At 43.5% G+C, this 14,734-nt stretch overlaps 1 protein-coding gene across 1 annotated transcript in view; it reads right to left on the bottom strand.

Annotated features, from left to right (window-relative positions):
- myo6b (myosin VIb) overlaps positions 1-14,734 on the bottom strand; it is a 107,902-nt gene that overhangs the window by 9,399 nt on the left and 83,769 nt on the right. The window contains exons 29-30 of the mRNA XM_063184114.1: positions 9,923-10,083; positions 8,646-8,777 (exon numbers count right to left, since the gene is read on the bottom strand). Coding sequence (XP_063040184.1) covers positions 8,646-8,777; positions 9,923-10,083 — 293 coding nt within the window. The remainder of the gene's footprint in view (positions 1-8,645; positions 8,778-9,922; positions 10,084-14,734) is intronic.

Genomic DNA, 14,734 nt, shown 5'->3' with positions numbered 1-14,734 from the left:
ACATAGGCTACTGTAACAGCCTTCGGGGGCTGAAGGCAAGCGCATTCATAAAGGACAAGGAAAGCAAAACGGATAGGGATACTCTTTTATAAAACAACAATAGATTAAGTCCTGTGGTTCGGTTATGTCAGCAGTATGTGCTTTTTTATTTCAACTGCTTAAATAGCCTAATGTTCAACAATCAATGTCCATCACCATTTAGCTAAAATATTTAGACAGCTTGGTTCTCACTGAATTTCTGTCGTAAGCGAGGGGCGAGAGAGCGAGAGCTTCACGTGTGTAGCCTACAGACGCGTGTTGCACATCAGAGCGCCCCACCACACACACTTCCTACAACATTTATAGAAAATATTTGTTGATCACAGTGCAAACTTCCATAGCCTACCCTATTAAGAATGCAAAATGAGTTGGGGCTGAGAGGGAGATAAATTAACTTCCGCGATGGTTTAAAATGTAGGCGATGTTTGTTCTGGAGACTCGCAAATGGTGTTTCACTGTTGCCGCTGGTCGCCGCGTCCGGCCGCATCTTGCCCCAATGGCGTAGCACAGCTTAGGACAATGTAGTTAGGGAAAGATATGGCTATTTTGGAAAATCTGTGAACTAATTTCTTACCAATAGATTTTTTTACCATATATTCTTACAGGTGTCTAGAGACACCACACAATTTATCCACGGCCAAATCCCGTGGGAATCTCCTGTACAGCCTGTCAAAGTTTAGGTGCCCAGAAGGCCTGTGTAAAAATTGGAACCCGACAGATTGGGGGGCAAGGATACAGAAAGGGTCATAACTTTTGAAGTTAACTGCATACAGAGACAATTTAACACATTTTCCCAAACAACACTGACCCAGTGAATACAAATAAGTGGTTATTTTTGACATTTGACCACATTTTAATAGCGTTCTTTGGTCAAAAACAACAAAAAACGGCCTAAAATGTGTAAAAATTCTATTTATTTTCATTATTTCATGTTTTACTGTGTGCTTGTTCACCACTTGCTCTTCATTTCTTCATTGAATTCTTCATCCTTTATTTCTTCAGTGAATTTGATTATTTTATTGGGTTTTCAGATGAAATAATGAGCGAAAGTTAACAATTTTAACCCTTTAATGCCCTAGACTACAACCTGGAAAATTATTTAACTGTCAATATGTGGGATAACGTCAGCCACACATTAACACATTTCCCTATACAGTAATGACTCAATGAATGAGATTAAGTGTTTATTTTTTACTTTTGATGATGAGGGTTTATTTAAAAAAACAAAAAACAAATAGAACATCTGTAATCAGTTTGTCATAGCATCAGTTCTCTTCTCACCCAGTCTCATTAAACTCCCCTGTATCCCCCCCACTGCTGTTAACGTCAGGATGGTTCATATTCTGGCAAGATGTGCCATGGCAGTTTGTGCATGCAGAAAAGCACTTAACTCCTTGCTTTTTGCAGCTGCACCTGAGGGTGTTGCAATCCCCTGCACAGCTGCAACTTACAAATTTTAGGAGATACTGTGGTGCGATCGGGTCAGTGGTCGTTACTGGCTCATAGCCTTGCTGTGACTTTGTCCATCCATATTTAAGGACATCCAAGGATGGAGTTTCCAGCACTAACCAGTCTCTAGTCTGAAGGTATGCCCTGAGAGAGTGCTGGGCTGCAGCTCCAGTTGTTGGAGGCAGTTTTTCTGGGCTGACCCTCCCGGCTGCAGCCCGCTTGCTGAAGGTCTTGAAACGCAATTCTTCTAAATTTTGGGAGCTGTTGCCACAGAAAATGAATGCGAACAGTTCGCAGCCAGCTTTGATGATATCTTTTTTCTCGGCTCTGATGTTCAGGAAAATATCCATGGCCTCTTCTGCTTCATTGCTTTTGCAAAGCTTCTTTAGCAAAGTTGTCTTACTAAAGCCGGAAATTGAGGACACTGTGTCACAGCCAGAGAAGCTGTGCAAGAATATGATGTACTTTACACACCTCTCTGGTAGGGCTTTTCTCATCTCGTCCATGCTGTATGATGTGTATTTTGCTGTTGTGAGGAAAATTGCGTGGTTTGACTTATGATGAATTAACATAGCCATGATGTCTGTGTCCTCAGACCTGACCTCAACCGGGGAACTTATTGCCTCATTTAGAGCAATAGAAACAATGGACGTGTCAGCATCCCCAGAGCATTGTTTAACATGTATTTTGTCATGCTGAAAGGTCTCAGCAAGGAGCAGTATGAGCTGTGTTTTGTTCTGCTGGTTGTCCAGGAACTTTTCACGTGGAACCAGATTTTTTTGGTCTTTCCGAATCTTAATATCACAACATGCCTTTTTTGTCCGTCTCAGATGGTCATGATCTTTGGTCGAGGTGTTGTAACCATCAAAGACCACAATAATCCGGAGGTGCTGTTTGCCCATTGACAGCACAAACCGAAGGTAACTCTCTGCAATATCCATCCACGTGAGGTTAGTCTCCCATTTGACACTGTGCAAGAGCCAACCTCCATCAACCACCAGACTTGTGCACATTGGGGCCTTGACAGGCTCCACACATTCCTTCAGGAACCTTGCGAGGGCAGCCTTGTCTGGCTTCCGCAACTTCTGGTGCTTGTCAAATAGAGACAATGGTGTTGGAGTCAATTCAAAACACAATGCTTCTTTGGTCTTGATTTCACGCTCACTAATGATGATGAGACGGTTGAAAAATTTTAGTGAGTCAGTGATTAGTTTTTCTCCATTGATTTTGGGTGCAGATCTGAGGCTTGCCAATGACTTGACCTTGTCTTTGGTTTTCATTGTATCCAGAAGAGTTTTGCCATCCATCTTGGCTTGAATGGCTCTGCCAACCTCCTCTGCATTGTCAGCATTGACTGAATCCATACGAGTGCTGCTGAAACCTGTCGAGAAAGATACCAAGGTGTTCTTGTCACGTATGGAATCGAAGGGGTTCACTTCTTCTAACCATCCAACTATGGCATTAACTGCATCATTGTCCTTCTCCATCTGGGCTCTTGTGACATCTGTGTGGATAGGTACCCCACTTTTCTTCATCATCTCTTCAAGCTCCTGGTGAATGTAGGTGAAGTGGTCCAGGGTCTGAATCCAAGACTTATGCACAGATTTGTTGCGGAAACGCCCTCTGCTTAAACCACCTGAGGATTTGGCCTCACGCATGAGCGTGGTTTCTATTGCTATGTCAGTCCATGTACCTGACCATTCATGGTCTGAGAACCGGACTACATGATTGCCGTACAAAGTGAACTTCGATAGAGTTTCCTGGAACACGGGGCTGTCATGTCGCTGCTGCATTAATTGAACATAGAGCCTTGCTCCCTTTGCATACAGATGGTGCCCTGCTGCTGCAAAAGTGTTCAGCATCCCAATGATGCAGTTCAGGTGGCCTGTGTGGTCTGCGACACGCTCACTCCTGATAAATACCTTGATGAGGTCCACTCTGCCGTAATACCAGACCCAGAGTGCAGGTGTCCTTCCTCCCTCAGCCAGAGTTTTCAATCTCTCTTCCATCCTCTCTGCGAACAGTGACACAATTCTTGAACCTGTAGTAGAGAGTTTATATTGTATTACTATAATAATAAATTGAATGATAATTGAAATAATTTTAAAAAGAGAAAATTTAAGCAAAGCTAAGAATAATCATGGAAAGGGCAAATTACCTCGTTGCATTTCCTTTGCTGTTCTGATGAAGTTCTCCATTTCTTCATACTCCTGCTCGCTGAAAGCAACATCTTTCAGAACAAACTTGGCAATTGCTGCTGATGCAAGAAGGTGAAACCGGATGGACTTGGCATAAGCCCTGCCTGAGAGAATGTGTTCTGCTGTGTTGCTGCCTGGGTAGACCAACTGTATCATCTCTTCCAGTCCTGTGTCTGCCATGATTTCTCCAATGGAACCCAGGAAACTTCTTAGGAGATGAAAGCCTCCAAGCCTTGTCATGATTGGCAGATCACATTGGAGAACTATCTGGGTTGCTTTTATCCATATTGGCATGTCAAATGTGATCACAGCAGGAGTCTGACCACTGTGTGTACACTCCATTAGAGTGGTATAAATGGTGCTGTAGTCATTGGGGTCCCCCTCAATAATGGGCAGAAATTCAATATGGGACTTTTCCTTGCATCCAGGTTGGTGTATCAGTTTCATAAACCCATTCCAGTTGTGGTGTTCAAATGTGGTGTTGCCGTTCTGAATAGCCCATCCTGCCATCCAGGCAATGTCTCCAGACTTCAGTGCTGGAGGGTCTTGGTGGAGTTCAGCGATGGGAATCAACCGGATGTCTGCCAATCCTGATTTCTTGTTTGGTACAAAGGATTGTATGTTTACCTCTGTAACTTTGAGAGCTGCCATCTTTTCATGCACTGTCATTTTTCCCCTTGGTATGGTTGTGTGAAGCTCTTGTTGTCTAGCTGTTGGAGCAGAAGATGTTACTCTGATGAATCCCATTGCATGGAATGATGTGTTTCCTTGTAGTGATGCAATGTTGAGATCAATATTATCACCAACAAATTGAATAACAGTGCTCTCTGCAGGGACTGAGAGGGTTTTCTGATTTTCCTCATGCGTTTGTTCACCACTCTCCTCTTGGTCTTCTGAGTGTTCCGTAGATAGGACTGCATCCATCTCTGCTTCATCAACTTCCACAGCATTCCTACCATCCTCATTTGTGATTATATCTTCATCAAAGCTACCACATCCATTTTTCACTTTCAAGTAACAATATTTGTACTCATGAAGCTCAGCATAGGATTCAGAGTATCCTAAGTCATGAATACGGTCAATCAACCACTTGGATCCAAACATGTGGTCAAGCTGAATTGTGAGTGCTAGTTGGGAGGGCATCACTCCAGATCGAGGGCGGTATGCTTTCAGCAGGTTCTGTCCCCAGATTGCCACCTTCTCATCAGTTTTCACAATTGCCTTCAACAAATGTTTGAGGCTGTCTGGAATCAACTCCAGTTGGCTCTGTGTATTGGTCATGCTACTTACTGATGGGTACTGCTTTTTATCCAGTGGAACTCTTGCCAAATCTCCACAGATTAGGTTAATGGCAGTGGAAACGATGACCTCTTTAAGTGCTTCATCATCAGTGGTTTGTATGGGGTCAATGACCTGTTGGCGGTAATCTCGTAGTATTGACTTGGTAGTGTCTTTCAGCCACACAATGTCCCCTCTTCTCTCATCCGATGTAAAGCAGAGTGATTCTTCATAATGTCCCTGAAGCTTTTGTTTTAGATACCGTCGTACATATGTAAAACGTTTGTCCTCCGTGGGGTCAAGCTCTTCCATCTTCTTGTGGATTTCAGAGAGACTTGTTGCTCCATGCTCCACTTCCTCCTCCAACCATGAGCATACTTTTTCAAACAGGAGCTGTCTCTCCTCATCGATGGGTCGTCCAACCTGAAGGTGAAAAATATTTTTTAATTGAAATAATTTGCTTCAGTTACTTTGTAGAGTCAGAGTTATGATCTTGAAAAGTAATACCTCAGAGTTGGTTACTGGGCTCTCAAACAAGGACCGGCACTTAAGATGATACAGTGCCTCTTCGGCAACCAAATCTATTATTCCAGACAGGCGACCAGCAACTTCAACTCCCCAGGCATCCCCTCGTCTCTTAGCTGTCTCCAACAAATGCTCTTTTAGTCTGCCCTGGAAGCGATTGTCAGGTGCACGATACAACTTCCGGGCTTTATCTGCATTATAAACACACATTATTTATATTGTTGAACGACTTAATTTGACAAAAATATCTTCCGAACTATTCATGTGGACATGGACGGCTAGATTACTTACCAGGATATTTTCCAACCTTTCCAACTTCAATGCTTTTATTGCAGAGGATACAAACATCACGATAGACCAGATGTGCTGTAGAACTACCAGCATTTGATGTGCTTGGACCAGAGACCCTGCTGCGTTTGTTCTTCCTGTCTAATATTTTGTCCTGATCCTTTTGTCCTAGGGTGCAAGACAAGTTCATGAAGATGACATTTATGGCACAGCATGTACCTGCTATATTATGATTAGTTGAAAGTATGGTCGGAAAGTGGCAACAAAATTGACTGAATTAAAACAAAATTTGTACTTTTTGCAGAGGATATACTTCGTGAATGATGATACAGATTGGTTCTGCAATCCAAATGATACATCAGCTTTGGGTCATCTCCCTCCCTCCAGTCCTCATGTAGTCTGTTAATCAAGACTGCATCATCTACGATCTTACAATAAAATAATAGCTGCTCGTAACCTTTCTGTCTGACCATTGATAGTTTTTGCACTTCAGTGCCAGAACCACCACAGATGAAGCACCTCAGACCATGGCAATCGGTGATATCCGATTCCATACTGTCCTGGAAGATAAAACAGCTTGGTGATTTTTTTTCCCTTTCTCGAATATACAACTGTACTGTACCAAAAAGAGCTGCATTACTAATCTGAATGAAATGGACACATGTCTCATTTGTATTACATTACATAATCATAATATATGTTATAGAACTGTTATCAATCTAATTTTCCAGTAAAACCTTTGTAGACATTTTGATGGTAGCCAACTCTATCTTAAGACAAGCATTCATTAGCCGTGTTATGTTTACTTTTCCCCATAATACACATTAGTTAACTGCTTAATGAGCCTGAAAAAATAGCTAGCTATGAAGCATCAGAGCTGCTAATTAGGGATAATGATTTGACTTCACAACTTATATAGTATAGTAAAACCAGTTGAAAGTTAAATTCAAGTATGATTAAAATACACAACACCAATGTAATCATAATTTTTGCTTCAAATACTTAATTATATCAAATCAAATACTTACTGCTTTTTCCCAAAAGAGAGACTTTCTAACTGTCAGATTTCTTCTTGTATCAACTGATGGTCACCAACTGCCACAGCGCCAAAATTCCAAAATTGGCATTCCAACATTCCAAAACTTGTGTGGTGTTTCTTTTTTACAAGGTAGGTTACTACTCTTTAATAATTAAATGGGGAAATGAGCTTTTTTTGCCATTTTTATTATTATATGATCCAGATGTCAACTATTACCTTGGACACAGTTGTAGAGAAAAATATGTAGCCTAAGCCCCCTTTTGTATACATCAAAGTGATGCCATTCCATACTCTATTGGAGTTTTAAACAAACCCTCATCATCAAAAGTAAAAAATAAACACTTAATCTCATTCATTGAGTCATTACTGTATAGGGAAATGTGTTAATGTGTGGCTGACGTTATCCCACATATTGACAGTTAAATAATTTTCCAGGTTGTAGTCTAGGGCATTAAAGGGTTAAAATTGTTAACTTTGGCGCATTATTTCATCTGAAAACCCAATAAAATAATCAAATTCACTGAAGAAATGAAGGATGAAGAATTCAATGAAGAAATGAAGAGCAAGTGGTGAACAAGCACACAGTAAAACATGAAATAATGAAAATAAATAGAATTTTTACACATTTTAGGCCGTTTTTTGTTGTTTTTGACCAAAGAACGCTATTAAAATGTGGTCAAATGTCAAAAATAACCACTTATTTGTATTCACTGGGTCAGTGTTGTTTGGGAAAATGTGTTAAATTGTCTCTGTATGCAGTTAACTTCAAAAGTTATGACCCTTTCTGTATCCTTGCCCCCCAATCTGTCGGGTTCCAATTTTTACACAGGCCTTCTGGGCACCTAAACTTTGACAGGCTCTACAGGAGATTCCCACGGGATTTGGCCGTGGATAAATTGTGTGGTGTCTCTAGACACCTGTAAGAATACATGGTAAAAAAATCTATTGGTAAGAAATTAGTTCACAGATTTTCCAAAATAGCCATATCTTTCCCTAACTAATGACGTGATTCAAACAAAGAATGTGGGCGGGCTGTTGCATTCTGAAAACAAGGGTTGGACTTGGACTTTTTTTTAGACCCAACATGGCAAGTCACGCCAAGTCATTGAAAGTTACAACTGTCAAGTCCAAGTCGAGTCCCGAGTCAAAGGCGTGCAAGTCGAGTCGAGTCGCAAGTCCTTTCTGATCTTGAAATTTCAAGTCGCAAGTCTTCACACCGCTGACTCGAGTCAGACTCGAGTCCAAGTCACTGGACTCGAGTCCACATGTCTGGTGTCTACTATATATCCCTCTCCAAGTCGTATTATAATGTCAAATCCCTGCAATGTGTATGGACTACCCCACACCCCGGCCCTCGCACTAATGTTACCAGGGCCACTGACAGCTTTTGCTGGGTCCGGGACAAAGTCATCTGAACGTTCCCCCTACCCAATACATACAATGTAATGGGGACCCAATTCGGGGCCCCCTCTCTCTCTGGGCCCGGGACAACATACCCCTTTGTCCCCCCTGTATCTGCGGCCCTGAATGTGACATAGGAGTACAAGCACAACACACAGTATTAACCCATTTTAGAATGGAGCGACATATACGCTGCATTAAGGCTCTTGAGATTTGAGGGGTTTTTTTATATTAAAAGTAGGTATGTTAGAGCTGAATGAACAACGTCTAATGCAAAATGAGGGTCCTAGCTTTTACATGCATGTTTTTACATGCTTCGGAGGCTGAGATATTTAGGTTTTAATAGGCAGAGGGCACCTTCTCCCAAAAAGGGCTTGGGCTAAAATGGGTTAACCGCAGCTCTTTTGATGTCGCCTGCTGTCACCTACCGTAGTCGGTGACTGACTTGGGCGCCCGCTGTTCGGTGTCGGTGTTGCGCTTCTTGTTCTTTGACTTCCAGGCGTGGTACACCTTCAGGCGGCGGTGGAACTCCTCCCGGCAGGCGGCAAGAAGCTCGATGTCTACAGGGCCGTGAATAACACACCACCACAAGTTCAATACCACACCACACAGTAGTCACGGGGGAGGACAACTTTCCACACATGCATTTTTAATCAAGCTCATGACTCCATAAAATACTATATAATGCGCTGTGCAAGATAGGAATATATCGATTCCATTACTACACACCAAAGACTGCGTTGCGTTCACCGGGGGTTTTGCTTCAAGGTGACATTATAAAACTGTCTCAGCTGTGGGAGGGGCGATGATAAGGAAGGGATATCTGGAAATGTTTACAGCGTGATATTAACTCTGATAATCCCTTAGCACGTGACATCATGCAGGATACGTTGAAAGCCTGATAGTCACAAATTACCTGGAAAGCCCCACGATAACTAAAAGGAGGAAGGATAGACGGGCAAGGTCGAAAGGTTGAAGAGCAGGTCGATAATAACACTGCCACTTCTAATGAGGACAAGTGACGTAAAATGGCCTGCTATTAAAGTTAAAGTAACGAGGCACTAAGATTTCCAGAATCCTGATAATAAAACCCATACCTTATTTTAACCCCCAACCCAACTTGAGCTGTTAGGCTGATGGCGTTTTAATGATGTGTCTTTGTGCAAGTGTGCCTGAGTGATTGTACTCGTATAACTAGAAGACTACTAGTTGGATGTACTTTAAATGATCATGCCATTGAGGCAGAGGGCCACTCACATCGCATGGTCGGACTTGCATTGATCTCACTGAACACATACAGTAGAATCTGTATTCAGCACCAGTGTGACAGATTATTCCTCTCTTCCTCTAAGACTGTAATGAGGGGAGCGAGTGTGCAGTTGCCAGTCTTCTCTCTCTCTCGTATTTGTATGCAGAACCAGCTGCACTTTATCACACTGTGCCATGCAGGGATGGAAATTAACACCAGGCAGCCATCAGCCAAATGCTGGAAAAATATAGAGGTGGCAAGAAGATGTTGAACACAGAATAATAATTTACTGCCTGCTACTGTCTGGCGAATTTTAGCATATATCTGTTGTGGCTGGTCAATATTCTGCTAATTTTGTTAAGTCCATCCTGTAATATGCCAGTCTCAGATCAGCATGCTTTTAATTCAGTCTCTGACATAGGAGTGATGCAGCCCTTAGTGTGATGTAGCTCTTACCACATGAGGTGTTGATGGCGTCACGTAACTCTGCGTATTTCCATTTGCTCAGGTCGTACTTCTTGACGCCGGCCGCGGCCTTGGTGGCCTGGACTTGCACACCCCTACAGGCAGAACAGAGTAAAGAGGAGAGGGAATAAGACAGAATATTACTGTTATCACTGATTTCCACAGGAAAGGCTGATTCACCCAGGAAAGGCTGTGTAGGCACTGATGCTTAAAGTTGAAGTAAAGGTGGTCCCATCATGGACTCACCACTCCTCTTGAGGCGGAATAGAGCAAAGAGGAGGGTTGTGTGAGGCAGAAAAATAGTAGTCACTGTCATGATTCACCAAGGGAAAAAATAAAGTCTAGGATACTGATACGGATACGGCTTTATATTTTGGCCTCTTTTATGCCTTTGATTGAGAGAGGAAAGTGAAAAGTGGGACAGAAAATGAGTGGGATAGAAAGATGGGTAGGGAATAGGGATATGACCTTGGGTGGGACGTGAACTTGGGTATCCATTGTCAACTACTCGTTATATGATACAGATGACTTAGCACTGGCACCACAACACCCCTGAGGATACTGAGGCTTAATGCAAGCAAAGTGGTGGTCCCCATCTTGCCAATTCCCAAAGGACTGTAAAAGCATGACCGTATGGCATGTATGGCTACCCAGGCTCCACCCTTGCAGTGATGCAACATCTTCGGCTCAGCTACACACGCTCAGGAAAATTGCTTGTTCAGGTACAATCGGGTTCCCCCCACTCCACCCACTTTTATTAGGAAGCAATCAACTCTGAGCATCACCAACGGTTCTGGGTAGGGGCGTGTTCAAGGCAGTGACATGATTTAAGCAGAGACGTTCTATTGGGACTAAGAAATGTTTGGTTTAAACTCAACCTGTTCTGCCCTCGACCAGTAGCAAACCAAGGGAGGTGGGTCAACCATGCCGTTTGAGAATGTTAGTTGTTATGCTCTTGGTCAGACCTGGTCAGACCAAGTATCGAAGAGATTTAAAAGTCATGATAATCAGGCTAATGTATGGCATCCCAGGCCTGACAGTAGACCCTTCTCCTGTTCACAGTCCGTTCCCGGAATACTGTCCGTATCCGAGGGTCAGTAGAGCCAGAACTTGAGCTTGCTAGCTAATAAAGCAGCTCCACCCAAGAACTTGTCCTCCGTTGACTGGTAAACCCTCCTCCAGTCCTCCCCCTGTCAAGGTGCCCCCTGGCTGACACCTGTGTGGCTGTGCTCCGGTGAACCATCTTCTTATTGGTCTGTGGATCAAATGAGCTGCTGATGCCGGAGCGGTAAGTCCATTGGGCCTCGGGGGATTTGCACAGGCACCTGAGGTTTCCTGCTTGCTAGCAAGCTACTGTAGGCAGAGTTGCCATGTACAGTGGCCGCACCATAATCCAATAGGCAGGGAGGAGGGCATAACCTCGTCCAAAGGAGGGTTATGCCCTGCGGTGGTGCCGAACAGGACATCACGGAGAGACCAGGGACCTCTCGCTGTGTACAGTGGCCGCGCCATAATCCAATAGGCAGGGAGGAGGGCATAACCTCGTCCAAAGGAGGGTTGTGGAACAGAACATCACAGAGAGCCTGGGACCTCTTGCTGTCCGGGCCGCTCGAAAGGTCGGCGGAGGCGAAGGAATAGGAATAGCAATCGGTTGCTAGGTAGAAACAGCCGTTGTAGAAGTAGTCGCTAGCAGGGCTCTAAATTAACTTTTTTCATCACTAGCAAAAATGGCTAGTAGATGTTTATCTTAATAGCCAAATACACACTCACTAATGGATTGAAGTGGCTAGTAAGTTTTATTTTCTACCAGCCAAACATTCACCAGCATTTGGCCGGTTGGCTGGTGTTAATTTAGAGCCCTGGTCACTAGGTAGAAAGAGCTGTGTCATCTACAATGCCAGATGATGCCAGAGACATGCTGGGTGTCCGAACCCTTTGGCAGACCGCAGATAGCGGTGGCAGTGGAGAGACAGTGAGTCTGAAAGCTTTAATGACTAAATCAGTGTGATTACGCCTTCATACGTCAGATCCAATTTGAAGAGGATGTGTTGGAAGAATTGTATGATGAAGGATCATATTCTCTGACCCAAAGATAGCTTTAATAAGAGAGATCAAACAAGGGGGGAAAAAAAAAATCAAAAACCTTTCACAGATCTTGCATTTGAAGTGATAAGTGCAATTAGTGCAATTATGTCCTCCTTTAATCTTTGGGGCCATTTGGGACGATTGGCTCGGTTGATTAATCTCGATATGGTTCACCCACCTCGCCAGGAGTTCAGCTATTTCTGCAGCCAAGTCGCTCCTGCAGGAAGACAGCAGCAGAGGCAGCACGGGGCGGTCATATAAAAAATATACACTTATATCTATTGACAGTCGTTATACTTGTATTTCCATTTATGACTACTGTTATTTTCTGGACCATATTCTTTGTTGGAGATGTCAAGGTGGCATATATTATGTACAATAGGACAAGGTAATTGGCATTGTGTGGACTTTTTTTGAGTTTGTGTGTTTAAAAATCAGATCAATAAAAAGTTGAATTAAAAAAAAAGATATATAGGCCTATATATATATACACTAAACAGCCCACTTAGATTTATAGTACTGGCATGTAGAGCAGAAAAGGTCACACTTTCTTGCATGTCCCCTTTACCAAATCGTTTGATGCACCATGACCACGTTACACGGGCTTCAATTCAGGCCAAAACTCGTCTGTGTAACGACGTGGAGATGATGGTGCCTTAAACGCTTCAGTAAAGATATTGCAGCCTTTTCAATCCTATCTGATGACTTTTAGTGGACACACACCCAAAGATACAGTAGCAACAACTCTTCTTGAGTTTGAGCGCACCTACAGTACGATTGAAACCAGTATCTCATTATGTCACCCCCACTGTGCAGCCCCCCACTCCCACACCAACTCAAAGGTGATGAGTCATTACGACTCTGTCACTCACTGACACTCACTAGAGTGGACCACAGAGGATGACTGCATCAAGTGACAGCTACTTCCTCTCAGATGTATTCTGTCTGAGTAGCACCACCCCCTTCCCCATTCGCTCTGATCTGTTTGCGTCTGTGAGTGCTGTACATATGTTTGTGTGCATGTGTGTGCGTGTGTGAGCATGTGAGTGCGTGTGTGTGCGTGTGTGTGTGTGTGCTTGCGCGCGTGTATCTGTATCTGTGTTGTGACAGAGGCAGCAATTGTTTTGTCACAGCACAGCTGTCACCTCTGCCACCTGTGACAGGTGAATCTACTTAGCGGTGAGTCGTTTAAAAAGCCACCTGTGATTAACCCAGCGGTGACAGGTGTCACGGCTGAGGCCCGAGACCCCTCGGCCTGCACAGGCCAGGGACACACAAGACCAGTGGCTTAAAGCTCAGGGACCTCACACACACAAACACATATGAGACAAAACACACAACCAGGGGAGCCGACAGAGGGGACAAAGGGGTCAGTTTGTCCTGGGCCCAGGGAGATGGGGGCCCCAGAATTGGGTACTCATTGCATTGAATGTATTGGGTGGGGGCCCTTTCAGAGGACTTTGTCCCGGGCCCAGCCAAAGCTGTCAGCGGCCCTGCACACAACTGATCAAGTGTCACATCAAAGAAACACTTTCTTTCATAAAGACTGTGTGCACTGCATACCTGCACCCTCCTCCTCCTATTCCCACCCGCCCACACAGACATAGATCTGACCAAACACATCAGTGAACAACTCTCATAAACAAGACACAGACTTTCATACTTACCTGTACCCTCACCCACCAAGACACACACAGCCACAGCGGTGCAGACACACACCCGGGTATGCACGCATGTACACAACACAACTTGTGCATGCACACACACTTGTACTCATATACACACAAACACACACACCAAGAGTTGAAGAACTGTCTGCAAGTCATGATCCAACTCGGCAGCAGACATTCTAATCATTCTAATGCCACACAGGTCATAGGGAGGGGAGACGCATTAAAAAGAAAAATAGTCAACTGCTATGCTAGCCATAATCAAATATTTAACACACATGCTTACAATTCATGGATTCTGTACAGTTTGATAAGACTAAAAGGCTACTAAAAAGGCCGGTGTGTTAGTTGTGGTTAAGAATGACACAATAGGCAGCTTTCAGCCACTGGCGGAGAGGTGAAACAACACAAAAGGGAGCCATATTGTCCTGGCACCCTTTCCCTTGAGCTGCTTTTTCCAGACTTATTACGAAATCACACATTTCGGAAATCTTTTCTTTCTTTCTTTCTTCTGTGGTGCAATGCTGCCTATTGCACCTTTAAGAAGGTTACAGCAGATTAGATGGTATTAGATGCTACACTGATAAGGCGGTACACACATTGTTAGAAAGTTTGAAATTCTAAACACCACACTAGGTTTTAAAATAGCTGGTTGGGGAGACCTAATCTCTTGTGCACTTCAATCCCTCTGTTCATGATGCCTGATATTCTGGACAGTTATTTTCCCTTGAATATGGCCAAAAGTTCAGCTAGAAAATGTTTGGATTTTTTTTTTTTTACAAAGCATCAATCCTAGTGTATTAAACTACAGTAATTCATGCCTTTAATATCCTTAAAGCACTCCCAAAAGACCCAAAAAGGGCTGTTGATAGACTGGGTTGATGGACTTTAAAATGGTCTGACTGCCTACACTGCTGTGTACATAGTGGGTTTGTTTGTGTGCCGGCTGGCTTGAATATAGGCAGAATCATCAAGGGATGCACTGAGCCCTGGCAATAGCAATGCAGGATTCTTGGGTTGCATTAAAGTGAATTTGTATTAGGATCTG

The sequence above is a fragment of the Engraulis encrasicolus genome, chromosome 19, assembly GCF_034702125.1.
Source record: "Engraulis encrasicolus isolate BLACKSEA-1 chromosome 19, IST_EnEncr_1.0, whole genome shotgun sequence".
NCBI classification, from domain to species: domain Eukaryota; kingdom Metazoa; phylum Chordata; class Actinopteri; order Clupeiformes; family Engraulidae; genus Engraulis; species Engraulis encrasicolus.
This window is presented reverse-complemented; position numbering and strand designations above follow the sequence as displayed.